This window comes from Mus caroli, chromosome 13, assembly GCF_900094665.2.
Source record: "Mus caroli chromosome 13, CAROLI_EIJ_v1.1, whole genome shotgun sequence".
NCBI lineage: Eukaryota > Metazoa > Chordata > Mammalia > Rodentia > Muridae > Mus > Mus caroli.
In genome coordinates this window covers 107027244-107053976 of record NC_034582.1, presented here as the reverse complement: position 1 = coordinate 107053976, position 26733 = coordinate 107027244, and the positions used below count along the sequence as shown (strand labels likewise).

At 43.3% G+C, this 26733-nt stretch overlaps 1 protein-coding gene and 1 pseudogene across 1 annotated transcript in view; one reads left to right on the top strand and one right to left on the bottom strand.

Annotated features, from left to right (window-relative positions):
• Positions 1 to 14330, bottom strand: part of Arl15 (ADP ribosylation factor like GTPase 15) — a 361821-nt gene extending 347491 nt beyond the window's left edge. Inside the window, exon 1 of the mRNA XM_021180362.2 lies at positions 14175 to 14330. Coding sequence (XP_021036021.1) covers positions 14175 to 14222 — 48 coding nt within the window. The 5' untranslated portion in view covers positions 14223 to 14330. The remainder of the gene's footprint in view (positions 1 to 14174) is intronic.
• Positions 14331 to 16537: 2207 nt separating this feature from the next.
• LOC110307750 lies at positions 16538 to 18499 on the top strand (annotated as a pseudogene).
• The last annotated feature ends 8234 nt before the right edge of the window (positions 18500 to 26733 follow it).

Here is a 26733-nt window from a genome sequence, read left to right as displayed (position 1 = left end):
AGCAGCATGGAAGTGTAAGCCGAATAAACCCTTTCCTCCCCAACTTGCTTCTTGGTCATGATGTTTGTGCAGGAATAGAAACCCTGACTAAGACACTCGCTAATATGTATTTGTTGAAAGAGAAGTCAGGCACAAGGGGCTGCAGAGGAGTTTGGGGTTTCTTCTCCCCAAACTGATGGGATGTCCTCTTCCTCCCAGAACATGTTAAGAACGAGCAGGTCTCCTCAGATATTTCAACACAGAACACTGGGCTTCAGATGAACGACCTGAAGTTACTATGTTTCACATCAGGCAAATCAACAAAGATTAAAACGTCACTTAGCAAAACAGAAAGCCTTGTTACTTTTTATCTCCCTTCCCACAGCCCCTCTCACACAGGGCTACTCTGTTGTTTCCATATCACTGCACTAGGACAAAACATCTTTTCCCAGGCGACCATGCCCTAGACAGTCTGGATTTCAGCAGCAGCAGCAACAACAAAGACAAGTTTAAAACAAATGGGGAAACAATCAAATCAGTGATCCCAATACACTCTGGTGTGCACATGTGTGTGCTCTTGTGTGCACGTGTGTGTGTGTGTGTGTGTGTGTGTGTGTGTGCAGGCGGGTGGCTGTACAAGTGCCTGTGCCCACGTGTACACACACGTGTGGAGATCAGAGACTAACCTCTGGTGTCACTGCTTAGGAGCCATCACCTTGGTTGTTTCTGAGACAGATTGTCTGTCAGTCTCTACCTCCTCCCTCCCCCCCAATCCTTCCCCCCTTCATACCACCACACACACACACACACACACACACACACACACACACACACAGAGTCTCTCATTTGAAACTAGCCTAGCCACTTAGGCTAGCCAGGCTGGTCAGCAGCCCCAGGGATCCACCTGTCTCCACCTTCCCCTCTCTGAGGATACAAGCTCATAGCACCACCAGTGGCTTTTCCTTGTGGCTTCTGGGGATGGAACTTGGGTCCTCGTGCTCGTGACTGAACCTCTTGATTCCTCATCACTCTTCAGAATCCGCCTGGCTTGTGTTGACTTCGTCAATACGTCCTTTGTATAGAGTTAAAAGGTGTACCCCATCTTGTGTAATTCTTTATAACTTCGGATTTTTAAGTCATTTTTAATACATTATGCTGGTATCTTCTTCAATTAAAGAAGCTGAGCAGAAGCTTTAGATTCAGCAACTGAAGAGCTAGCCTTTGGGGGTTTTTTTGGTTTGGTTTGGTTTGGTTTGATTTTTTTTGGTTTTGTGGGGTTTTTGTTGTTAGTGGTGGTGGTAGGTTTTTTGTTTGTTTGTTTTGTTTTTGTTTTTCAAGACAGGGTTTCTCTGTGTAGTCCTGGCTGTCCTGGAACTCACTCTGTAGACCAGGCTGGCCTCGAACTCAGAAATCCACCTGCCTCTGCCTCCCAAGTGCTGGGATTAAAGGCGTGGGCCACCCCTGCCTTTGTTTTTGGTTTTTGGTTTTTTTAAGACACAGTATTAAACTTCCCCTAAGTTCTTATCTTCAGACCCCACAGAATAATGAAGACCTGTACATGACATGGAACCGAAACAATTTTCACTAATTCTACTTTTTGAAACTATTTAAAAGAAAATATTTACCTCACACAATTATTGATGGGGTAGTAAACATGAAAATATTTGCCTATGAATAGTTCCAAAGATGACCTATATAGTTAAGCATTATTCCCAAATAGGTGGATCTGGGCGAAAAGGAACTGTCACTAGTCTAGCAACCCATCCTTCACATACAAACTTCAGAAAATGGTGGCTCATGTCCCTAGACACGACAGAGTCTGCCCTTCTGGCTGAAAAGGCCAACCTACTGCTAGCCCAAGGCCAGGAAACCAGAGGCCCTGAACCAGGCAGAAATACAGGAAACCCAGCAAAGAGCAAATGTTCCTGCTCAGGTGATCCGTCTTTAAAAAACCGTAAGTTACAATGTTTCATTTCAAGCAAATAAACGATGCACATGTCATTTAGCAAAACAAAAACACATCTTAAAAAGCCAATAATGGGGGGTGGGGAGGTCACAGGGAGGAAGTAAGACTCGTGCACAATCTAGAGAAACAGCATTTCTACACAAAGATCAAACAAAGAGAACGTAGTCCAATAGTCACCAAAGGTTTGCTCCATCTAGCAGGGGGATTTGGAAAAAGAAGCTGTCACTCAGGAAGCATTCAACATGGAGGACACCAGCACTGTGCCATAAATCAACCGTGTTCTTTAGTCGCTTACAAGCAGCCGCTCAGGAAACCTTCAGAACAGAAGACAGGATAAAGGAACCGCCAGATAAGTCTCATGTGAGGGACTGAAGTTCCCAAAAGCAAAGGCTGACTTTCAAGCTATTTAGAATCCAACCACAGAGGCACTGAGAGTCCCAAGCATGTGAAAAATTCCAAAAGGAAGTGGCCCAACTGGGTTGAAAAAAGCCAGCATGTTTGCCTACACTCACATAATAGCTCTAAGGAGAACTGGCCTGAGGACAGATGTGGGCCACCGTATGCCAAGCCAGGACCTTTCACCCCTGTGAATTAGAAATAGCTGCCACTTAAAACACCAACGAAGGCCTCCAGTATCTTTAACCCAGTTCCTCTGTATCATGCTTAGGAGGTGGAGGAAGCGAGAAGAGTGTTGAAAGTCTGGTATGGAAGAGCGAACGGAACTGAAGTACAACCGTCGGGTGATGACAGTTCTGTGTGTCCTTGTTTGATATTAAGTCCCAATACAATCATAGAAAACACTTGTATAGCACTTAACTGTGTCAAATTCTTTTAAATCACACACACACACAGAGATATACACACAAAGAGCTGAACATTAGCCCTAGCAATACACTCTGAGAAAACACAACACTGTGTGACTTTTTCATTGCGCAAACATCAAATAATTTATTTGCACAAACTAAGATACCAACAATCTCACCGAGAGATACACTTCTTACTACCACACATACAGATGACTGCAGACGGAAGCATCACGCAGCGTATGTGTACATGCCCCTCTATAAAGTGGGTGCTGTTATACCCACTTTGCACAGAAGTAAACTAAGGCACAAAGGCTACCTAGCAGATGTGGGACAAAACTATAATGTTAATGCATTTAGCATGACTCCATAGTCAGTGCCCTTAGCCATCCATTGAACCTAGTCAACCAACAGACTCGTAAGCAAGGTGTGTTCCAAGGTCATTTGTTTTTCTGTAATAGATAACCAAAACCCCAAACTCAAGATTTTACCTTTGAGGTCTCTGCTCATGTTCTATATCCAATTACAAAATTTCTGCTATTCCCATATGATTCTTATGTATTGAAATGGCCCATCTAATCCCCTGCCCCCACCTGACTATGAAATCTACCATCTCGTCCTGGGTCAGGGGAGCATCTCCCTAGGCTGCTCTCCTTTCTGCATCTTTGACAGCCAGGTCTGACCATGTCACTCCAGGCAATCTCTGAAGCTTTCCACAGTATAACTAGCTGGAGTCTGCAGCTTCGGGTGGAGTCATTGCTCCAAACTCTGCCCCAGTCATACAGGGCCCCTCAAGTCTCTGCACAGTTGTCCCCTGCCTGGCCCTGGCAATGCCTGTCACTGGGCCAACCTTACTACATTTCAATGTTGCAAATTACAAAGAATTCCACTGGGAAGCACTCCTGGTCTCCACATCTAGGCTGAGTTCCCTTTTTCTGTGCTCCGTCTGTGCCTTTACTCTCCTCTAAGTAGACTATGCAGCCCAAAAGGCAACTGCTAGGTTCTTACTGCACAGGAGTTCTTGAGCAACTTGAAGAGAAGCCAATGTCTTTTACACACTTGTATATCCCTTGTGCCCAAGAGCACCAGAAAATAAAATGAAAGGGCTTATAAACAAAAGTGAATTGAGCAAATGAATGATAAGGTATGTAGAGGCAATTTTATAGCCATATAAATCGTTGAATTAGAATGAAAGTAAAGGTCACTATTTCAGGAAGTACGTAAAATAACAAAAAAAAAAAAAATGAAAGGAATAAGGTATAGACCTACTTTCAAATGTATTGACTATGTTTTTACTCGTCAAACTATCACAAATACTCTAATTATCCAAGTTTTGCAAACGAGGAATTGGTGGTCCGGGGTGACTTGTATTAAACATGGCCTCCAATATTTGGAGTTTTAGAAATAAGTACATTCTAAATATATATATATATATATATATATATATATATATAGACTGAAGTATTTGGCTATCATCTCTTAATTCTGCCTGATAATAGCATTTTAGGAGATAGCAGCAATCAGTATCATTTTAAATAAGAAAGGTAATCTAATTAGCTATAAAGCTCTAATTAACTATAAAACTCTAGAAATATAATATAATTTACATATTTTAATGTAGATTAATGACTACGCTATAGTATCCTTCTGTGTTGGCATAGATTGAGATCTGAGAAATACCTCATACTACACAGGTTACAGATGAAACATCTGGGTCCGACTCCAAACTCAAGTTTATTCTCTAACAAAAGCTACATACTCAAAACGTCATCACCAATGCTGCAGCAACTAAGACAGTCATGGCTATTCAACTCTTCTTGGTCTTTAGTCTCCTCAAGACAGAGACACACAGGCAGGAGACAGACAGACAGACAGACAGACAGACAGAGAAAGATAGAGAGAGAAGTAATAGCTGTCACAACTCTCACAGGGTAGTTGAAAGGACGGACAGCTATTTAGCATTTCCCACAGAATCTGGCACACAGTCATTTCCCATCAATAGTAATGAGCATCACTACCACCAACTTCACTTCAATACTTTATCAAAACAAAAAGTGGCTGGTTGCACTCAGAAACAATTCTAAGTACATTACAAATATTAAATTACTTAATCAATATCAAGAACCTTAAAATATAGGTAACTTTTGAGCCAAAAATTCTATTTTTTGGATTTGATCCTAAAGCAAAATTACCCTCAAAGGAGTAAGAACACTGCCTCTAACAATTTCCCTTTAGGGAATCACCATGAACATTTGCATGTTTTTTGGCTGTTCAGTAAAGGAACCTGTTTAGCTCTGACAGTTTCCCAACCCTCTTTGACACTGGAGCCCCCTTCAGTAGTTAAGATTCACTATATGTATTAATTAGGGTTATTCTGCTATGAACAGGCACGATGGCCAGGGCACTCTTATAAAGGACATTTAATTGGGGCTACCTTACAGGTTCAGAGGTTCTGCCCATTATCATCAAGGCTGGGACATGGCAGCACCCAGGCAGGCATGGCACAGGAGGAGCTGAGAGTTCTACATCTTGTTCCAAAAGCAAACAGAAGACTGGCTTCCAGGCAGCTAGGATGAGGGTCTTAAAGCCCACCCCCAAAGTGACACACTTCCTCCAACAAGGCCACACCTACTCCAACAAGGCCACACCTACTCCAACAAGGCCACACCTCCAAATAGTACCTTCTCCCTGGGCCAAGCACATTCAAACCACCACACTACAGTATCATACGACTACTATTTACAATTCATTCTGGGAAAACCCCAAGTGTGTACACGTGGTGCTGGTTAAACTATCAGCTGGACCCAAGCTGGAATCATCTGGAAAGAGAACCTCAATGGAGGAATTACCTAGATCAGCTTGAGTGTGGTATGTCTAATCAGGGATTATCTTGATTGTTAACTGATGTAGAAAAACCCAGCCCACTGTGGGTAGCACCATTCAGTGGGTGGTACCCCGACCTGTGTTAAGAGTGAAAAAAGCTAGCTGAAAGGAAGCAGCAGGCAGCGTGGGCACACTCATTTCTCACTGCTACTGACTGTGAATGTGTCATAGCTCGCTGTCTGAGTTCCTGCCCTGCCTTCCTCAACGATACACTACAGCCTGGAACTCTAAGCTGAAATAAACCCATTCTCCCCTAAGCTGCTTTTGGTCATCGTGTTCTACCTATCACAGTGATGAAAGTGAAACCAGGATACATAGAATGTCACTGGCAGTGCTCCTGGCATTAGCTAAAACTAGAGGACAAATGCAATGTCTTGTTTGTTTGCTTTTGTTTTGTTTTGTTTTGTTTGAGACAAGGTTTCTCTGGGTTGCCCTGACTGTCCTAGAACTTGCCCTTTAACCCAGGCTGTCCTTGAACTCACACAGATCCCTCTGCCTGTGCCTTCCGATGGCTGGGATTAGAGGCCTGGGCTGCCACCACCCCACCGGGCTACATGAGATCTTAAGGAAAGGTAGCTAGTGAGTGAATTACAGATTGCCAGTACAGTGCAGAGATTTCATGCTGCAGAGGAAAATGTACTAAAACTGAAGAGTTTTTAAGTACAAACCAGCAGGTTACGAGACAGTCTTTCCACTGTAAGTCCAGGATGATCAGACCTATGGGTAGCAGCCCATACACAGACTGTCAGACAACTACTGAATGCACAGCAACTGTGTCTGCATTGCTAGGCACTGATTTCCCCCTTGTGCTCTGCTGTGTCTTTCTCCGAGCTTTTACTTTAAAAATAAGCAAATTATCAAAATCATCTCATCCTGACCTTCATTCAGCTCACGTGTGACTACAATTAGAAAAGTAACCTCAAGACTGGAAAACAAACTGGTGGACTTTTGCAGAAGCTGCCATTGACGTAACGAAATGCCATTTTGATGACTTGCATGTAATGCTAAAAAACACCGCAAACCTCTCAGGACCTTAACCTGTCAAAGGCAGGTAAGATCTCTACAGATCACCAAAAAATGATACCTTCAAAACCAGAGACATGAATCAAATTACTCACTGATCTAAGCAACATTTCCTAAGCTCAGAAGTATCATCAGAGAAGTTGTTAAAAGCAGGTTTTAAGAGAGTGGCATGTCACAAACGCTAACATACAAAATATACTCGGCAATCTAAGCATCCATCCATTTGTCCTAGAGAGGCAAGGAAATGAGACCCACTAACTCCTGCAAGGTTGTCACTAGGGACAGTGGCAGAAAAGCAACCTGTGGAAAGAGAGTTAGCTGTGACCTGTGAAACAAAGTCCCTTTGTTTCTTCGTTTGTCCGTTTGGTTTTAAAAAGCACAAAGCTTTTGAAGTTAAAAAGCAAGACCTTACACCTGCAGATTTAAAGCCCTAAGGACACAAAAGACAAAAGACGGTTCCATGACTTCCCTTTGTTTTTAGCTCCTGACATCTGTCCAGGACGGCTGGAACCAATAAAGCTGTCTGTCCCCGCTGCTGTCAATGCTCCTCAAGTATCTCTACACTCACAAGCTCTTCCCCATAGTTAGAAGCAAGATCAGCAACCATCCTATCAGACAAAGAACCCACAGGAACCCCTTTCTGAAACACCAGGAAAAGTCCTCGGGCCCAAGGAGACAGAGTCCAGTGGCCAGACTAGTTCCCAACAAACCAGTTTACAAACGGTACCAGAGGAGCTTGTCCTACAAATTCAACCTTTCAAGCGGCCAGCCGGGGCAGTCACTGGAGATCACGTAGGTGTGTTGGGCTGCAAGTCAAAGAACCTCAGCTAATGTTTATGCGAAAAGGGAGGAGGCAATAGGTGTGAGCAAGTGCTTGCCTCAAGGCACACACCCACACAAGTCCTGAGTTCCCAGAGGGCCTCCCAAGAAACCAAGTGACAGCAGCAATCAAGTGACAAGTGACCCTTCCATTTCCAGCGGTGTATCTGGGCACCTCCTCCACGGTTATTTATTATTCCAGCTAAGCTTTATCGAACCATGTTTATAGGCACAGGCCTGGGGGATCTAACAAGCTAGACTTAAATGCCAGCCCTGACCCTCTCCGCCAGCTGCATTATCCCAGCAAATACTCAACCTTTTAGAGCCTCCTCTTTTCTGGTATAATGTGTTATAAGCAGTAGCTGAAGAACGGGATTGGGACAAGGTTGAGTAAGATGATGCAAGTAAAACTCCCACACTATACTCTGTGCACAGCCTCCACTTTACCAGGTACCAGGCTAGAATGCAAGTGCTAGAAAAGGAAGTAAGATGCCGGGGGGGGGGGGGGGGGGGGGTGTCAGCTTGGATGCAGGCTACAGCTCAGGTTCTAAGAATGTCTCTGTTTCAACAGGGCAAGTCAGGATCAGCTAATAAATTGAGGGATCAATACAAAATGAAGACGCAAAACAAAACGTCTTGCTCCAGATCAAGAATTTCAAGATGGTGATGGAGATCTACCAGATCTTCTTTGACTCCTGAAGCATTTGGGGAGACGCCACAGAATAACTAAAAAGCAGATGCCGGCCCCACAATAGCTGGGCCCTGCCTCTACCTCCAACTGGGACAGGCGTTTAATTCCCAAAGACGCAAGTCAATGATACTAAAAGGTTGAAGACTCAATCCAACTTTGGTGTCTGTAGATGGAGCTCGGAGGACATGACCAGGTCACTGGGGTGGAGGCCCTGTGATTGAATCCTAGTGATTTTATAAAAAGAAGGACTATTATATAAAAAGGAGGAAGACTATATAAACACAGACAGGAGCATCCTCTGTCTCTCCGGGTAAACCCCTGCAGCGTAACAGAACTTTGCCAATAAGAAGGCCAGCAACAGAAACGGCACCTGACCTTTGGCAGAAACACGAGCCAAAAACCAAATTTATAAAAATAAAATGTGACTCTAGTACATCCTTAAGTAATAAATAGCTATTCAATACTTCATCACTACTCAATTTACGAAAAGTATCAGGGGAGGTTTTCATATCCTCACTAAAAAAATAGCTATCTTTCCCTCTCTTCAGTTGTCACCACAAATCCCTTAGAGTTAATGTCCTCTGCTGAAGCCATAGCCTGCTTGTGGCCTTAGTGTCTACTAGTTAGCCTCATTTCCTAAGCTGTACTGGATAAAGGCAGACAACCCATAACGGGATCAAGAGGACCCAGAGCAGTAGCAAGCAGAAGTGGCCCTGAAGGGGACAGTAATGACGCTTAGAAATGCATCTGTGCTTGCTGATGAAACGTCAGAGTCTGAAGATCATCACCTCAGTGCCCAGAAAGGCACCGTGAGACAGAAGGCTGAGCACACATCTTCCAGCTAGCCTTCTCTATAAATGGTACTTGTTTTTTACATGAAACATGTAAATATATATCCAATTGTATTGCATCAGCTTTTAACACCAAGAGCCTGCATCCCTGCCCTGTACTAGAGAGAATGGCTTGGACATGGAGGCAGTGAAGAGGGGGCCCTAGAGCCACAAGGTCAGCTCACTCACTTGCTAGTTGTGTCAACTTGGGGGATACACACACACACACCCACACACACACCTCCTTAGGCAGGTATAGCTTGAGATCAAGAAAGCAGGCCGCCGGGCGTGGTGGCGCATGCCTTTAATCCCAGCACTCGGGAGGCAGAGGCAGACGGATTTCTGAGTTCGAGGCCAGCCTGGTCTACAGAGTGAGTTCCAGGACAGCCAGGGCTACACAGAGAAACCCTGTCTTGAAAAAACAAACAAAAACAAAAAAACAAAACAACAACAACAACAAAGAAAGCAGGCCAAGTTCATCAATGACTATAAAGCAAGCTTAGGAGGTTAACCTTACTCATGCCCAAGCATAATAGAGAAATGCAAAGGACAACAGACAGCATCTAAGGCCAATCAAACACTTGACACGTTTGCGACACATTTCATTGTGTAATAAAAGAAACACATGCCATAGAGAAACGCACTAGAAAGCAACAGGGCAGGTCAGAACCTGCCTTCTCCCCATAGGCCATCTTCAACCTGTCCTTCCACATCTTCCCCAAGAGTCGTTTGCATAAGTATTTGTTGAATGGACTAAATAATAATAATACGAGAAGGCTGGAGAGATGGAGCTTGCAGAAGACCTGGGTTCCATTCAAAGCACACACCTGGCAGACCCCAACTGTCACTCAAGATCCATGGGATCTTCTGGCACGCCCTCTTCAGGCCTCTGCAGAGGCTGTACACGTGTGGTGCACAGACATACATGCAAGCAAGCATTCCTACATATAATACACATAAACCTTTAAAGAAAAGAAGAGTGAAAAATGTCCTTTTACTCTTCAGAGGAAATAAAGGATCCTCAAACCTCGGACCACTTCTCGCTTGCTGAATGCCCTCCCAATTCTTTCATGTATTAGGGCTATTTTAAAATGTAGCCCAATCCTTAGCATTAAATAACAGTGGTTCCAGAGGAAATACAGTATCAGCAACATAATCATGATGTGTTAACATTTTTATTTGAGAACCAATGTATACATCTGGAGGAGGAGGCACACGCCTTTAACCTCAGCACTCAGGAGGCCGTGGGGCAGATCTCTCGGTTCGAGGCCAACATGGTCTACAAAGTGATTTCCGGGACAGCAAGGGCTACACAGACAAACTGTGTCTCAAAAAAGAAAAAGAAGAAGAAAAAAGAAAGAAAGACAGACAGACAGAAAGAGAGGAAGGAAGGAAGGAAGGAAGGAAGGAAGGAAGGAAGGAAGGAAGGAAGGAAGGAAGGAAACCAATGTAATGCTTATAAGTAAGTTTACTCCCACTATCTCTTTTAGTATTATATGGAAAATAATGAACTTTATTGTTGTTGTGTTAGTGGTACAAAGAGGAATTGGTGAAATCTACACAGATTCACATACAAGGCAAAAGCATTTTGAACTAAAAGGAATGCAGAAGCTGACCCTGCCTGGTCTCCAGAGAGAACTTTATAATGGATCTGGGAGGATAGTAGTTGTCAACGTGACTCTATCCGGAATGAACTACAATCCAGAAACGGAGGACACACCTTCGAGAGATTGTCTCTTGGGTTTAAAGTATGTAAGTGAATCCACTTCTAACCCGGACCTTTGAGGTAAGAAGATGCACACCTTTAAGCCAAATCTAAAGACCTTCAACCTGGGCCATACCTTTCTGCTGGAAGTCTCTAGAAGGACATGGAAGAAAGGTTTTGTCCTTTGCCACCTTGCCCCACCTTGCTAGCACTCCCATTCCTTCTCTGGCACTGGAGCCTACTACGTCAGGGTTCTAGCATATTCAGACCAGCTAAGACACCCAGCCTTGTGGGACTGAGCAAGTACTAGATTCTTGGACTTTCCATTCACAGCTGACCATTGTTGGACTGCAGTCTGTAAGCCATTCCAATAAATTCCCTTCTTCTGCAGAGATTCATTCCATAAGGTTTGTGACTCTAGAGAACCTGTATTAGTGTCATTTCCTCATTATAAGTTATACCCTGTTCTTTCTCTTTATAAAGCTCTGAGCAGCCTTAACCCATCAAAGGGAGAGGGGTATGCTGTCTGTTGGTTACGGCTAAATCCTGAACCATAGATCGGCCTGGTTTAGAACATGACTTATAAACTTGCTCAAGAGAAAAGGGGAAGAGATATGGCCTCCTCCGATGACACCCGCATTATCTAGAAAAGATAAGACTTTTATGTTTAAATTGCTAAACAAATTCTATCTTGATTATCTTAAGTGTAAAAGATACATCCTGCATTCCAAAAACCAAAATACCTAATCCAAACAGATACTATCTTGTCTCAGTTTAGAAGCCAGAAGAGGACAGAATTACCTCTCAGGTCCCACATCCATTCATCATCATGTAATCCCGGGCTCTAACTCCATGCCAGGCACCAAGCCAGGTACAGTAACCGGTGGAACATGTAATTATTTAGGATTTGCAAGGTATCCCTCTTTCCCTGAACCAAGATTAATAAAACCTCCGTCTTAAATATCAAGACAGAGCCTTGATCCTAGCTGTCACAAGAATAGTCAAGAAATTAACTGCAACTTCTAAGATCAGAGAGCTTCCTTCATCTGTCTTACCATTTCAGTGCTCTCAGAAGTTGTTAAAAATAGCATGCACACACACTCAGGCACACACACTTCCTTTAGACTCTCCCCCCAAATAAAATAAGTTAAGTGGTAGCACCCAACTAAAGGACAATGGCTAACACCTCCGCGTAGAGCTTTCCTTTCCAACATAACAACAAAAACCCACCGCACTGTTTAAAGAGAAGAAAGGATGGAGGGAGGGCACACATTCCTCCTGACAGGGGCCTGAAGAGGGCACTCACTCTAGCCCACTCTGCAAAACCTGCAGTCCAACTAGGAATGAAAGAAACATCCCCGGCCCCTCCTGGAAGGGAAATATAGGAACTTAGGAATCGATTAATAAGATGCCGGGCCCAATCAAAGAAATCGATCCTTTACTTTTTCAGAAACAGGATTTTAAACAGACACCATGCCAAGATGGCGCATGAGCAAACAAGTCACCTGGTAGACAAGGAGAATGGAGCGATGTATCTCACAGTTTTCTCGAAAGCACAGTAAAGAAAGCAACCTCTCCAACTCCAGGGTTTGTTTTGTTTCCCCTCCGGTCCATTTAGTGGGGAAGGACTTTCTTCAGTGTTTTCACAGGGATACCTAACACACTCATAAAACGTGACCTGTCTCCTTTAAGACTTTGTTTTCTCCCCCACCCCACCTCCAGTATAGCCCTGACTTTTAAGGGACAGTTAGCTTCACTGCACTTGGGAATTATTGAAAGCACACTGAAGTGGCAAAACAATGATTGTATACGAAAGTCAAAAGAGGCGTTAGGGAAACAGGTAAAACAGATGGGCCAAGTCGAAGTGAAACCCAGGGCCCAGTGACAGTGACCTAAACTCCCAGGGTAACCTTATACCTACAAATATTCATCCATCTACTCAGAACCCATGTCTACATGGCAGGTAACCTGAGTAATCCTGTTTTCCCTCAGGTCTTTTAGTGGGCCTGGTACCTCAAAGACAGCTTAAGTACTACAACAGTCTCAGCAGATCATGAGGACCCCCCCCCCAATTCCTCTCCGAATCACTAAGTATCCAAGTACAGGTAAGATGCCCCATACTTTCTTCTTATTTGGTAATTTTTTTCTCACCAAACTGGCTTTTTGTGGGTCAGATTACAAGACATAGCCATAGCATGATATGGATAAACTACAAGTCAACCAATCATTTAACTTTCAAAATAGCCTCCTGGACATATTTGAGAATCATCAACCTACAAGGACACTTAAAGAATGTTCACAGATAGCCCACCTATCCTGGCGCAGCAGTAACACCCCTTTATGACAAAGATAGAAGTCACTGCCATGAATACATAGACAGCAAAACCAAAATTCAACTGAGACTCTTTGATTTCGGCTCTGTTCTCAAGGTCGTGCACTCACTGGTCTCCATCCTTGCCAGTTTCTACATACCTAAATAAACCCTCATACACAGGTAACATTACAACGCAGCCCTCTCTTTCTTGGTCTGGAAAGTATTCGGTCTTTCTCCGTACAGCCTTAAGTGTAATTCCTAGAAGGCACTGACAAATCTCTGCTAGGCCAATCTGCAGTGGAAAAACCATGTGTCCTACAAGATGACAGAAGGGCCAACGCTTCTAACCCTCTACTTCAGCACTGCATGACAACAGCCGTTCGTTCTAACACCATCCACGCAGAAAATGGACAGGATCGAACACGGTTCATGTCAAAAAAGGATCTGCTTGACCACAAACAGGCAGCTCTGTGGAAATACAATTTCTGGAACGAAAACACAAGGCTTGCACAATTCTAGAAACACGTCTAAGTGTTCCGTTCCAGCGCTGTGCTAAAAAAACTTTTCCTACCTAAACTTCCCAGCACGGGGCTGATCTCAAACCGGTTGCCAAACCATGCACACCATGCACAAAAGCGGCGTGCACCATAACCACAGCCGTGGGGCAATGCCTGTCCCTGCCCAATCCTGCTCAGGCCGGGTTGCAATGTGGTTTAGTCCAGTCTACTTTCTGGTAATGTGTTTTTAAAATCCCGCCACGACCCAGGTCATTCCTTTAGAGATCTAATAACGACCAAATGACCGGACCTGCCAGGCACTTAGCGAGCCATTCTGCTTATGGCTCTTTAATAGCTCTTGGAGTTCTGCTAAGGGGAGAGCGGAAAACTCCAGCTTCCCCGGAAAGAAAGTCCTGCGCCGGGAGCGCGGAGAGGCGCGCGGAGCGTGGCCCCATCTCCCGCAGTCCCGCCGGTCCCCTCCGCGCCTTTACCTGTCAGCCCGGCCTCTCCCCGCGACGCCGCCCCTCAGAGCCAGCCCGGGGAGAAAGCAACCCAAGGCATCCCATCCCAAAGAAAGAAAGCCGAGAGGCTGCAGCTCCAGGCAGGGGGCCATGGGCCACCGCGAGATCCCAGAGGCGACATGCCGCCCGCGCCCCGCACCTACCAGATAATCCATGTACAGAAACGCCTCAGTTATCCGGAGATCAGACATCCGGCAGCCTAAAGCATCCGGAATGGCTCCGAACCCGGAAAAAAAAAAAAAGCAGCAGCGTCTCGGGCTGCGAGCGAGCAGCTCCTGAAAAAGCCAGCAACAGCGAAGATCGCCGGGAGCAGCCGAGGAGCCGAAGATTACACCAGGGGAGCGGCGATTGGCTGGGAGGGCGGGTCGAGGAAAAGGAGCGCGCTCATTGGCCGGAGCGTCTATAAAAGGCAGTCCCCCCCCGGTGGAGGGCAGCAGAGAAGCGCGGGACTCGGGACGGCGCTGGTTCCTGTTTGCTGGGGGAGGGGCGGGCGGAAACGCGCTGCGGCCCCGGGAGCTTCGCCGGCTCTCTGCCTCCAGTCCGCTGGAGACCGGGCAAACAGCCTGCCTAGACTGAAGAGCGGCGGCGGCGGCGGCGGCGGCGGCGTCCCCGCCCACCCCTCCTTAAGAAAGCAGCCCGGGGCGGTGGGAGGCACTTGCCTCGAGGGCCTTCCTGTGGCCTTAAGACGCCCAGGACCTGCGGATTAGAAGGGCAGACACCTTAAAGAAGGCAAACTGTGCAGTACTGGGGACTGCATTGACCCTCCGGGGTGTGGGTGTCTGCTAAGGCAGACAGACAACTTGAACTTGACCTTCCTGCAGCTCAGCACCAGTGCAGCCCAGACTAGGAACCTAGAGACTCACAAGTAAATTGATCACCCCAAACATCGAAGGAGACACGCATCTGATCTTTGCATGCTTAATCCAATATTCCTGAATAGAATGAGCGGTGGGATTGTAAAAGTCCTCTAAAGAACCCAAGTAATACTGTTTGTGAACCTTATTTTAGGAAAAACAAGTGTAAGAGCCAGTGCACTTGAGACTTGTGCGGTTCCTAAGTTAGAAAAGAAAGAAAGAAAGAAAGAAAGAAAGAAAGAAAGAAAGAAAGAAAGAAAGAAAGAAAGAAAAGGGGGGGGGAGGCAAGCCAGGCGGTGGTGGCACACGCCTTTAATCCCAGCACTAGGCAGGCAGAGGCAGGTGGATTTCTGAGTTCAAGGCCAGCCTGGTCTACCGAGTGAGTTCCAGGACAGCCAGAGTTACACAGAGAAACCCTGTCTTGAAAAAAAAACAAAAAACTTGGGGCCGGGCAGTGGTGGCACACGCCTTTGATCCCTGTACTTGGGAGGCAGAGGTAGGCAGATTTCTGAGTTCGAGCCCAGCCTGGTCTACAGAGTGAGTTTCAGTACAGCCAGAGAACTACAGAGAAACCCTGTCTCAAAAAACCAAAAAATGAAAAATTAGAAAAATTTAAAAAAAGAAAAAAGAATTACTTAGAATTGAGTGAAAATGGGAGTCAAGCGAGACAAAGACAACAGTCAGTTCTGGATTTTTTTCCTTCACCTCCAAGATTCAGGCTAGAAAGGGCATTTACTCAGGCAAGGCAAAGGTGAGACAAGATAAGCATGCCATTTGGAGTTGGGTATGGAGAGGAGTAAAATATAACCCACTTCAAAAATGAATATTAAAAGTGTGCCATATCTTTTGTACCAGTAATTCCATTTCTAGAAATTCTTAGGATAAGAGCTGTGGACAGCGTTCTAAGTGAACATTTGCTACAGTGATTATAGTAGAATTTTGTCGGGCCTGGTGGTACCTTTAATCCCAGCAAAGATACAGGCAGATCCCTGAGTTGGGAGACCACCTGCAAGGCTACACAGAGAAACCTCGTCTCCGAAAAAGAAGAAGAGGAGTCTCCTATGATTTGTTAACACAGCACACTTACACAATAAAACTTTATACAGCTGTTAAACATTTATGAAGTTTCATAATGTAGAGAAGTTTATAGTGAACTCATACTCTTTCCTCAGTTGTCAAAGGAGTATTCTGAATGATAGAATTCGGAAGACTAAATTGCAAAAATACTATTCTGTTAGGTCTTGCCAAACACTGCTCTCTTTTAAGGTGGTGACTAAAGTTTCCCTCCCTTTCTCTCTGTCCCTACACACATATACACACACATACACAAACACACACACATACACACACACAAACACACACACACACATACACACACACACACATACACACACACATACACACACACACACATACACACACTTTTTGTGTGAGTCTTCAGATAACAAATATAAGTTTACCCCAGGGCAATGAAAATAGTTGTTAGACAAAACTATATAGTTCATTATAGAAAACCAAAATATTTACCCTAAATTTACACATAATCGGGTAGGGTGTAGAGCACCTTCTGCCCCACCCCCACCCATGAGTCATGTGACTAAATGCATTATCTAATCTCTGAAATGCTTTCCTCAGATACAAAATGAGGAAAGATGGCTTTCAGGGTAATTAGAAGACTTTGATTGTATACATACACGTGTACAGACAGAGCTGGCCTTTATTGATATAATTTTCAAGATATATGTTTTTAAGTAATAACTTCTTGAAAGGAGTTGTTCTGTTCTGTTCTGTTTTGTTTTGTTTTGTTTTGTTTTGTTTTGTTTTGTTTTACTCCAGGGCTAGTAAGTCTCAGTTGCACTAAGCCAGTAGATTCAATTTTGATTTTTATTTTCTTGCCATTCTGTTAACTCAAGCACATGTAAGTTTAGAAGAGATTTTTGACCAGGCTTCTGAACCTGAAAGACTTCCAAAAACCTGGCCTTTGTCGCATCTGTTTGAAACCACAGAAATCAAAAAGCCTTTCAAAGGTCTTGGCAAAGTGACTCAGTCAAGCAACAATTTGTTTGTTTGTGTTTTCTTTCTTATTTTCATTTTCTTTCTCTCGTGATTCAGCATACCCCAAATGAGATAAAGAACTGAGTTAGCAGAGAGACTTTCCATCCACCTTAGCGACCGTGTAAAGTTTTAAGAGCTCTGGTGATGGCTATGCAGAAAACGGACACGTGGAAGCACTTGGCTTCTGCATTTCCTTTAACAGTTAAACTTAGGAAAACATCATTAGGCTAAATAATAGTTTGTGCGGCCTTGCCTCTAGGAGTCAAAATCAGTAAATGAACCCAAAGCAGATACAGGGGAGGAAAAAAATCTGTCTATAGAAAACTTCTGAAGAAGGCATCATGATATTACCTTAATCTGAATCCAATACTACCTTAATCTGAATCATTTACATCTTTATCATGACTGTGGAATGAAATAATATGAAAACATGTTCAGTCTAATGTATTTCTAAAATCGTATTTTGCATTTTAGAAAAAAAATCGTTGAAAAAAAAAACAGAAGCTCCAGCAGAACTCCATATGGAGCATAATTTTTCAATTAGGTGTCTTCTGAGATGATAATAGAATAGAATATTCCCACTGAATAGAGGGCAGATGCCAGCTCCACTGTGATAGCCTCCGCACAAGGCACTACTAGTGGTGGTTGTAGCTGATGGGGTCGGTAGCAAGGTCCTTAGTCACATCTTGAAGAAATTTGGGATGCGTTTATTCAACTCAGCCTACTGCATGCCAATTAACAGGCTTCCAGTCCTCAGTAAGGCATGATCTCATGGAGTCGTGCCTTCTTTCAGTTAAGAACAATGAGTCTCTTCCAGATGCATAAGAAAACAGCTACAAACTCGTGAGGCAACTGCATTACAGCACAGGATGTGAGGACCCAGGTCTCTGCTGCTACTTGTTAAAAGCAACAAGCTGTTTTGACCGTCTACACTCTATGATCCCATAAGGCCTGCCAGTGAGCCTTTCAGGGGAAATTTTTTGATGTTGCTGTTGTTAGTGTCACTCTTAGGTGACACAAACAAATGTATTTTTACGACTTGGTTTTCTAAATTCTACCATCCAGGAAAACCAGTAATGGCTACTTCCATCTACTGTTTTGTTGTTCATTTGTTTAAAATGTAACTTAGGAAAGTTGTAAGGCAACGTGACTTTTCTTCCCACGATCCTCTGCGCCCATCCTTTCCTACTTGGGCCTGGCAGAATGTCAAGAAGGGTGGCAAGAAGAAGTGTTGTTCTATCATCAACGAGGTGGTGACCCAAGAATACACCAACATTCACAAGCGCATCCATGGGGTGGGCTTCAAGAGGGCATTCAAAGAAATCTGGACATTTGCCATAAAGGAGATGGGGACTCCAGATGTGCTCATTAACACAATAAAGCTCAATAAAGCTGTCTGGGCCAAGGGAATAAGGAATGTTCCATATCACATCCAAGTACATTTGTCGCAAAAACGTAACAAAGATGAGGATTCGCCAAACAAGCTCTACACACTAGTAACGTATATGCCTGTTACCACATTCCAAAATCTACAGACAGTCCATGTGAATGGGAGCTAACCTGCTGAATGTCAAATAAAGTTGCAGAACTGCCAGATAGATAGATAGATAGATAGATAGATAGATAGATAGATAGATAGATAGATAAAACTGCCTTTAGTAGTTATGCATCATGCATGATAACTCTGAAATGGGTCAGGAAATGCCCCATTAATGTTAACCGGCTACATAAAGTTCTCTTTTATAAATATACTATGTTAACAAATCCTCTGTGACATAGCATGTTATAAATATCGCAGTGAGCATTTGCCTATGAAACTAGACACAGTTCTATATCCTGAAGCTTCCAGGCAGAGGAGTCACTCCACTTACTCCCTATGGAAACCAGTCAGTTGAAAGGCAACTCGGTAATAAAGAGCTTTACTGCAATAAGCTAGCCGGTCGGAGAAGGTGGGAATGCTTGTCCCTAAAGAGCCATCGTGCTGGAAACTCGTGTACAGGCGAGTTATACATAGGAGAGCGATTATCCCAGGTTGATGGGTACCTTCTCGCCGATGGAGGCTTACCCAAGTGATGTGTACATAATTGCAATCAGCCGGAGATGAGGGGTTACTCTTGCCCGCAAATGTCAAGAAGAAAGATCATTTCCTCTGAGCTGTCGCTGTCACTGGTTCACGTGCCCACTTTCCATGCCTGACCTATTTATACAATAGACAGGCTAGAGAGAGCCGCTGCCCCAATGCCCTATCATCGGTTGCCAAACTCAACGTAAGAACACAAGGTCTCTACTTCTTGTGTGATTATTGCAAAAGGATGATGTGAGGGAAAGTGAACTCTAAGGCTCAACGTGGAATGGCACTAACAAAGTTGCTAGGCATGGACGGCGTCGTTCTTTTCAGCTTCTAAGGATGCCTGCATCCCCTTACTTCTGGCAGTATCCCATCGCTCCTGTCTTTGCCTGTGTGGTCACATTGTCACCTGTTCTTTTATACTCTAATCTCCCCTGGCCTATAAAGACATTGCATTTAGGCTCGCAGATAAAGATAATCTCCTCCTGCCAAGAAATTTAATCACATCTTCCAAGTTGCTTTTGCCATATAAGGTAACATCATAGGTTTTAGAGATTAGAACCTGTGCTGGTTAGGGGTTTGTTTTGTTTTGTTTTTGTTTTTGTTAACTTGACACAAGCTAGGGTCACCTGGGATGAAAGAACCTCAAATGAGAAAATCCTTCCCTCAGACTAGCCTTTGATTAATGATTGTTGGGCACTTTCTTGATTAATGATTGATATAAGAGAGCCCAGCCCACAGTGGGCAGTGCTACACCTAGGCAGATGTTCCTGGGTTGTTATAAGAAAGCAAGCTCCATAAGTTATTTAAGAATATTACACACATACACATGCACACACACACCCAAACATACACACACACATATGTGTATATACATATATACATAATATACACATACATATATAATATATATCACATATATACATGTATATACATATACATAGATAATTACAGATACACATATATACATATATATATATATATGTATGTATATTCGCATACCCATGTGTGTGAGTAACAGCAAAGTCGTAAGGGTCATGAATCTGAGAGCAAGAGGATTTACATGGGAAGGGTTGAAGGGATAATCAGGAAAGGGGAAATGATGTAATTATCTTTTAATTTCCAAAAAATATATTTTTAAAAAGCAAGCAGAGTGATCCGTGGAGAGCAAGCCAGTAGAGTAAGCCAGTAAGTAGCTCTGTTCCATAGTCTCAGCTTCAGGTCCTGCTTTGGTGCTCCTGCCCTGACTTACCTCAGTGATGGCGTGTCATCTGGAAGTATAAGCTAAATAAACCCTTTGTTGGTTTTGGTCAGTGTTTTTATCATTGAAACAAACTAATACAAGACCCAAGTATATCGGGAGGCCATGTTTTGGTCTACCATGCTGATTTTATGCAGAGAAGGTAAATTGCATGGAATCTGAGGTAATTAACGGAGTTTATTAATACCTAAGAAATCAGAAAAGTATGACTTCTTAACTATAGAGGTGATTCTCGTTTCCCCTTTGCATGTTTACACGTATCAAAGCACTAATCCAAAGTAGCCCGTAAGTCAAAGCAGCTTGAAATTAGACTCTGTGCCACAAACCTGCACTGACAGCCTCTTCGTAGACCAAAGGAGGAGGACCACCCGTGCTAGACCAGCTTATGGTACAGAAGACATTCAAGGATTGTCAACTCAACAAGATCCCGTCTCAAAATACAAAAATAGATACAAGCCAGATACATAGTTTGGCAATAGAGTACTGGGTAAGCACGTACTAGGCCCTAGTACTTCAGCAGGGGTTATCAGCAGAAGTAGAGATGACCCAAAACAGCTTCACTAGAAACTTTTAACCCAACATGGATGATGGCTTCCCCATACTCAAGCAGATGGAGTGAGTCTGTATGCTATAACACTCCAGGAAACTAGAACCATGTTCGGTTAGGACACACCGGCATATAAATGGCTTGGGAAGCAGATGGAGTCTCAGGGGAGATCAACCAAACCACCTTTTATGAGGGGGTGTCAACAGCGATGGACTCTTGAAAGCATGCACACAGCAAGACAGACATGTTGGCACTCTGGGTTAGTATATTTTAATAATAAGCTCATTTATCCCATGAGCTTATTAAATACCTACTGTCTAATGAGATGCTAAGGTGATAGGACCAGTCATCCCAGATCTTAGTCTTCGGTGAAGACAGATAAGAAAAACATTAACCAGTGACAAGCACTACTAGTTGAAGGAACCTATGTTCTAGCAAACTTGAGAAGTGAAGACCTCTTCAGGACTGAAAGGACCTACAAGAAGCGGTAAGAGTTAGGAATGGACTACCATTAAAGAAACACATGTTTGAGGAAGCACTAGGTGTGCCATAGTCACTGTCAAATTCCACACAAAATTCCTGGAGCAAAACTGTTCAAACTTGAAACGTTTGCAGAGTACAGAAAAGGCACACACACCACATCATCTTCAAGAGCTTCAGTATTCTTGATACCCAAACCTGATCAAGGACTCCGAGGAGCTGTATGTAAGTCTCCGTCACAGAATGGAAAAGAAACAAGCAATTCCTCCTCCGATCGATCAGTGGTAGCTCGGTATGGAGAACACGTTTGCATGCCAATTTCTTTCAATTTTGCCACTACCTAAAAAAATCAATATAAAGCTCACTGCTAAATTTACAGAGCAACAAAGTTAGTGAGTGAGTTTTAGAATGAGTTTTAAAGCTGTCTGTTTTTGTTTTTTGAGACAGGGTTTCTCTGTATAGCCCTGGCTGTCCTGGAACTCACTTTGTAGACCAGGCTGGCCTTGAACTCAGAAATCCAAAGCACCTAAAAGCAATTCTCAGAACTGTGGGATTCAAGAGAGTGTCTAGAGATACAGCGTTCTCATGGACATAAAGACTGGTGGAAAAATTTTAAAACTCTCCAAATTGACATGTAGATTCAAACCAATAACTCAGAAATACCAAGCACATTATAATAGATATTTCTTAGCTACCCTTAATTTGACAAGCAGTCTCTTCTTTCAGTGAGCTGAGCTGTGTATTTAAGTAGAGCTTATGTTGTTTCAATACAGTGTAAGAACATTAGATGTTCTCCTGGAAGGCCGGGTTTGCTAGTATGGGGTGGGAGGGGCTTTTATATCCTCTCTTGTGCCAGAGGATTTTGCCCCGTCTTAGTAGTAATGTGCCTCACTCTGACTTTGGTATGTGAGTGAGGGCTGAAGGACAGCACGGCCTGCCTCCCTCTCCCACTTGTGACCTGGGCTCCCTCCTGGCCTATGGCACCCCTTGTTCAGTGAGTAGTCAGTTGGCCACTAGGCAGTTGCCCTAAAGCAGCCTGATGAGGAGAATCTATAGAGGATGGATGCGAAGATCAACATAACAATTGCCATTCTAGATAGCTTTATCACGGTAACTAGAGTTTGCCAAAGGAAAACAGTGGTATAATAAAATTGTTTCAAGCATCGGGGGAAGGAAGGGGGTGAGATGCCAGTCTGTCTGGGTTTGAATCTTGGCATTATCTCTTTCTAGTTCCATGACCTCAGGCATTTTACATAATTTCTCTTATATTAACTTATTACCCCAAACCACTCACCTCACAGAGTTATTAAGATTAATAATGGCCTAAACTTAGAATGGTGCCTGACACTTAGCAAGTTATGGAAGTGTTGGATGCCGCTGCCGTTTTTTAGTCCATTACTGACTAGTCTGAGTTCCTTGAAAGAAAATCAGTGTCACATTGGCTTATGTAGTTTCAGAGCCTGCTTCAGTACCTGGCAAACGCTCGGATGTTGGCTGCACTGTTATTTCACGCAAAATAAATGAGTGGCCAAGGTACATATTCAAAGAGTTATATTTAAAGAAGCCTCATGCACATAAACCTGTGAAAGGAAAGTCCATGCTCTACGTTAAAGTCTAAATATGGTCCACAGCAATGCTGTGAAAATACTAACTCTTGCTGATCACCTCAGCCATTTTGACATCCCTTGTCCCACAAATCTGTTTATTCTGTACCAACACAAAGCATATTTGTCTGGTTTCTTTCTTCGCTCTCTCATCTCACCACATTCCTTTTACCTGCATTTGCTTTAGCCCTATACTGTAAGACAGGATATTTGAAGGTATTGAATATTGGGCTTATAAGGCCGGGATTCTCTCTAGCAGGCTGAAAGGAACTGTGAGCCCTCTGGCTGATACACCACTTCCTCAGTGCCCTGACTTTGGTACAGCCCTGATCTCGTACTCTTGACCCCCACCTCCCACCCCCCACAGTATGTATGCCTTTCCACTCCTCAACAGTTTGCACTGCCTATAAATGAAACATAATAAAGTGGAGAATCCCCTGAGACGTGATTTTTCACTGCAAGTCATTTTATAGTTAAATCCTCCAGAAGAAATAAATACAGTTTTAATTCAGTTACTTAAATATAGCACCAATTCTTCTTCTCCTTGGAAAGCAAGGCCTAAAGGAGAAAATGTGCATAAAATAGGCCTTAACAGGCTGGTTAATAGGTGTCTTGGGAGCTGGGGATTCAAGGGTTCGTGCTTTGCCATACTTACCCTCCATTATTGCTATGACTCTGCAGTCTGTGCCCGTGTGTCATGCTTAATTTCTCACCAGGCAGGCTGGTTCATTCCAATGCTGTCATGAGAGGCTTTTCTCCCAACAGGAATCTATGCTGACGCTGGGATATTTTTTCATGCGTTTTGGTGCTGTCAAATGCTCTGAGGAAATGAGCACCAGAGGAGCCACACCCACACACTCTATCAAAATGTATCAGCCAAGCATCCTTTGTATATAACCAGTCAGGATAGGGCCATCTGAACTTGAGAGGGGTCCTCGGCATGTTTATTCCACCATGGCCTCTATATATTACCTTCGTGCATGTGTATGTTCTAGCACTCACCATGGCTGACCGACCACTAACGGTGTGTGTGTTGTGGTACTATACCTGCTGGAAGAAGCTAGATACTAAATTCTACCTTTCTACTGCTCCAGCTGCCTCCAACAAACAAAGGCATTAATAGAATTCACTCTGGCCTTGTAGAGAATATCATGACAATACATACAGTCTAAGAGGTTTGACCAGTTTCATCGGTAGCAACTGAAACTACGGACCAAGGCCTGTGGCTTCGTGGGATTTCAAGGGATCCAAAGATGACAGTTAACATCTACCAACACGACTGTGCCTTGTTATACTTACACCACATACTTTTCTTCCAGTTATCTCGACAGTTAGATTAAGCTTTGGTAGAAAACAAAGTCTAATTTTAAATCTTATATGCTTGACCCTCTGTATGAGCTAAGGATCTGAGATGGGTGTAGCATATAGGTAAATTCCTCAAGATTGTGATGAGTAGACATGAAACATCATTAGAAGGTGTGTGAGTGGTGTTGGGGGGTGTTTCATAGTGATTTTGGATTAGATTTAACCTAGAGCTGTAGAAGAATCCTACTCCTACTCAGAACTTTAGGAAACTGACTCAACGTTAGATCCATGATAATCAATATGTTGATAAATTGAACCAAACCAACCAGGGATTAAGAGCAATAAAAAGGTGCTGTTGGTGCTTGTGGCCAAAGATAGATTGTAGCATCTTGTATTCGTAGATGAGCAACCGTAGTTTGCCACCTTCGTGTCCCCCTAAGGTCTGCATTTTGTGCCACCATGAAAGCAGCCAAGCACATCAGTAAGGGACCCTCTATAGCAACCAAAAGAAGCAGCTGACCATTAAATTTCCCCACTGTTGCATTTGGCTGTGGTCTCCTTTGGCAATTGCCATCTGTGAGGTTGTGTCTGCCTTCCAAAGGTAGATTTACTAAAAAGGTGTTTCACAGCAAACACAAGATGTTCTCTCTGCCAGTGACAAAGCGCTGAAATATAGAACTGTTGACCCTTGTCAGTAGAGATATCTGTATTGAGAACATGATTGAGGTAACCCTTTCATCTTGTAGAAGGATGCATATGATAAGTTGTTGTAGGATGTAGCTGTATTAGAAGAACAGCTTTCAGGGTTTTTTTTTTTTCATTATTTGTATAAATGCTCTCTATGCTACATACTACGTTGATAATGTCTAGACTCTCAAATTAAATTTTCTAAGCCACATACAAAATATCAATAGGTAGGCGATGTTTTGAATTTGCCAAGGGGAAAAAAATTGCTTTTGTTTTTACCAGGCTCCAACCTTTAGGGCATATTTCAAAAGAAAAGGAAAAAAAAAACAAAAACAGATAATGTTGCTTGATACAAAGCTGTTCAGCATCTGATTCACTAATATTAGCATCGCAGTTTATACTATTTATAAAGGTACAATTGCCCAAATGTGATATTCTTCAGTAAAAAGACTGGAGGGCTAGATAAACCAAAAATAACATAGCAGATTCAATTATTTTGCTTTACTATGAGATAAACAATTCACTTTCTCTTACAAAGGTTCACTTCAATAAGTTAAACACCAAGAAAAAAAAAAGAAATTACAGTAGTCTTCTAACCATGAGTGGTTCCTATTAAAAATGAAAGGTTCAAATTGCACTGTCTCTGTCCTTGTTCTTCTCAGGAGTAATTAGCAGTCAGGAGATACTTGGCTGTGGCTGGTGGGGCAGCCATGGAGTTAATTTCTTTGATTAGATCTTTCAGGAAAAGGCTACCACTGTGGAGCATGTGACAAGTGCTGGTCATCATGGGTCGTAACCAGCACAATGTAACAGCAAAACCCTTAGTTCTCAGGATCTAAACCCACTTTATGAAAATGATTTGACATCCCACCCTCCTAAAACTTGATGTTTTATTTTCAAAATGTCTAAGAATCAAGTAAATGCAAGAATCACATGTGAAAATGTGAGTCAATTTGAATACAAAATCCTTCTATTAATGACAACAGCCCTTGAGCCCACACTAATTCAGCCGGTCACTTTTAGGGATTTTTATATTTCACAGTAATGAGGTCGTGGGTGAATAGGTAATCAGATTACTTTGCCCGCATCTTCTTAAATCTGTCCTTCTTTTTGGCCTATCCTCAAGACTCCAGATACTTTGTGTTTAATGCAGCACCATTTAAAAATAAGTGGCACCTTTTGTCATGGTCTGGACTCAAAAGCTGAAATCTGGACAGTTCTGGATCATGGAACAGGGAGAGAATATCACGATATACCACAGCAAGCGTGGTAAGCCAAGGGTTCCAAAAGCCGAAACACCCTTTGCACTAAAAAAAAAAGAGAAAGGGTAAGGGCAACTTGACTGAAGTTTCGGGATGAAGCTGAGTAAAATTCCAGCCCTCACAAGGATGCCGAGAAGAGAGCAGACATCTGTCACAGAAGAGCACCATCCTGCTTTCTTAGGGGACAATCAGGCTGTATGCATATTTAGTAAATTAACAGATGTTTCTGATACAGCTAACTCAGAAGGACTCATCATGTTCCTTGTGTTTGACGAGTACAAAATTAAGCCAGTTAAATCAGTCTCAAGGAGTAAAAGGCTATGTAGGCAGTCTTTCAAATGGCCAAAAGTCGAGGTAGGCCTTGCACAGGAATAAACTGCTTTTCCTTCTCCCACCTACATATTATTCCGCTCAGAAGTTTCTTCTGCAAAGAATGAAGACCAAGGTGTGGACACTTTGTCCCTTCTTAGAATTGGAAACAATCACCCATGGAAGGAGTTACAGAGACAAAGTTTGGAGCTGAGACAAAAGGATGGACCATCTAGAGACTGCCATATCCAGGGATCCATCCCATAATTA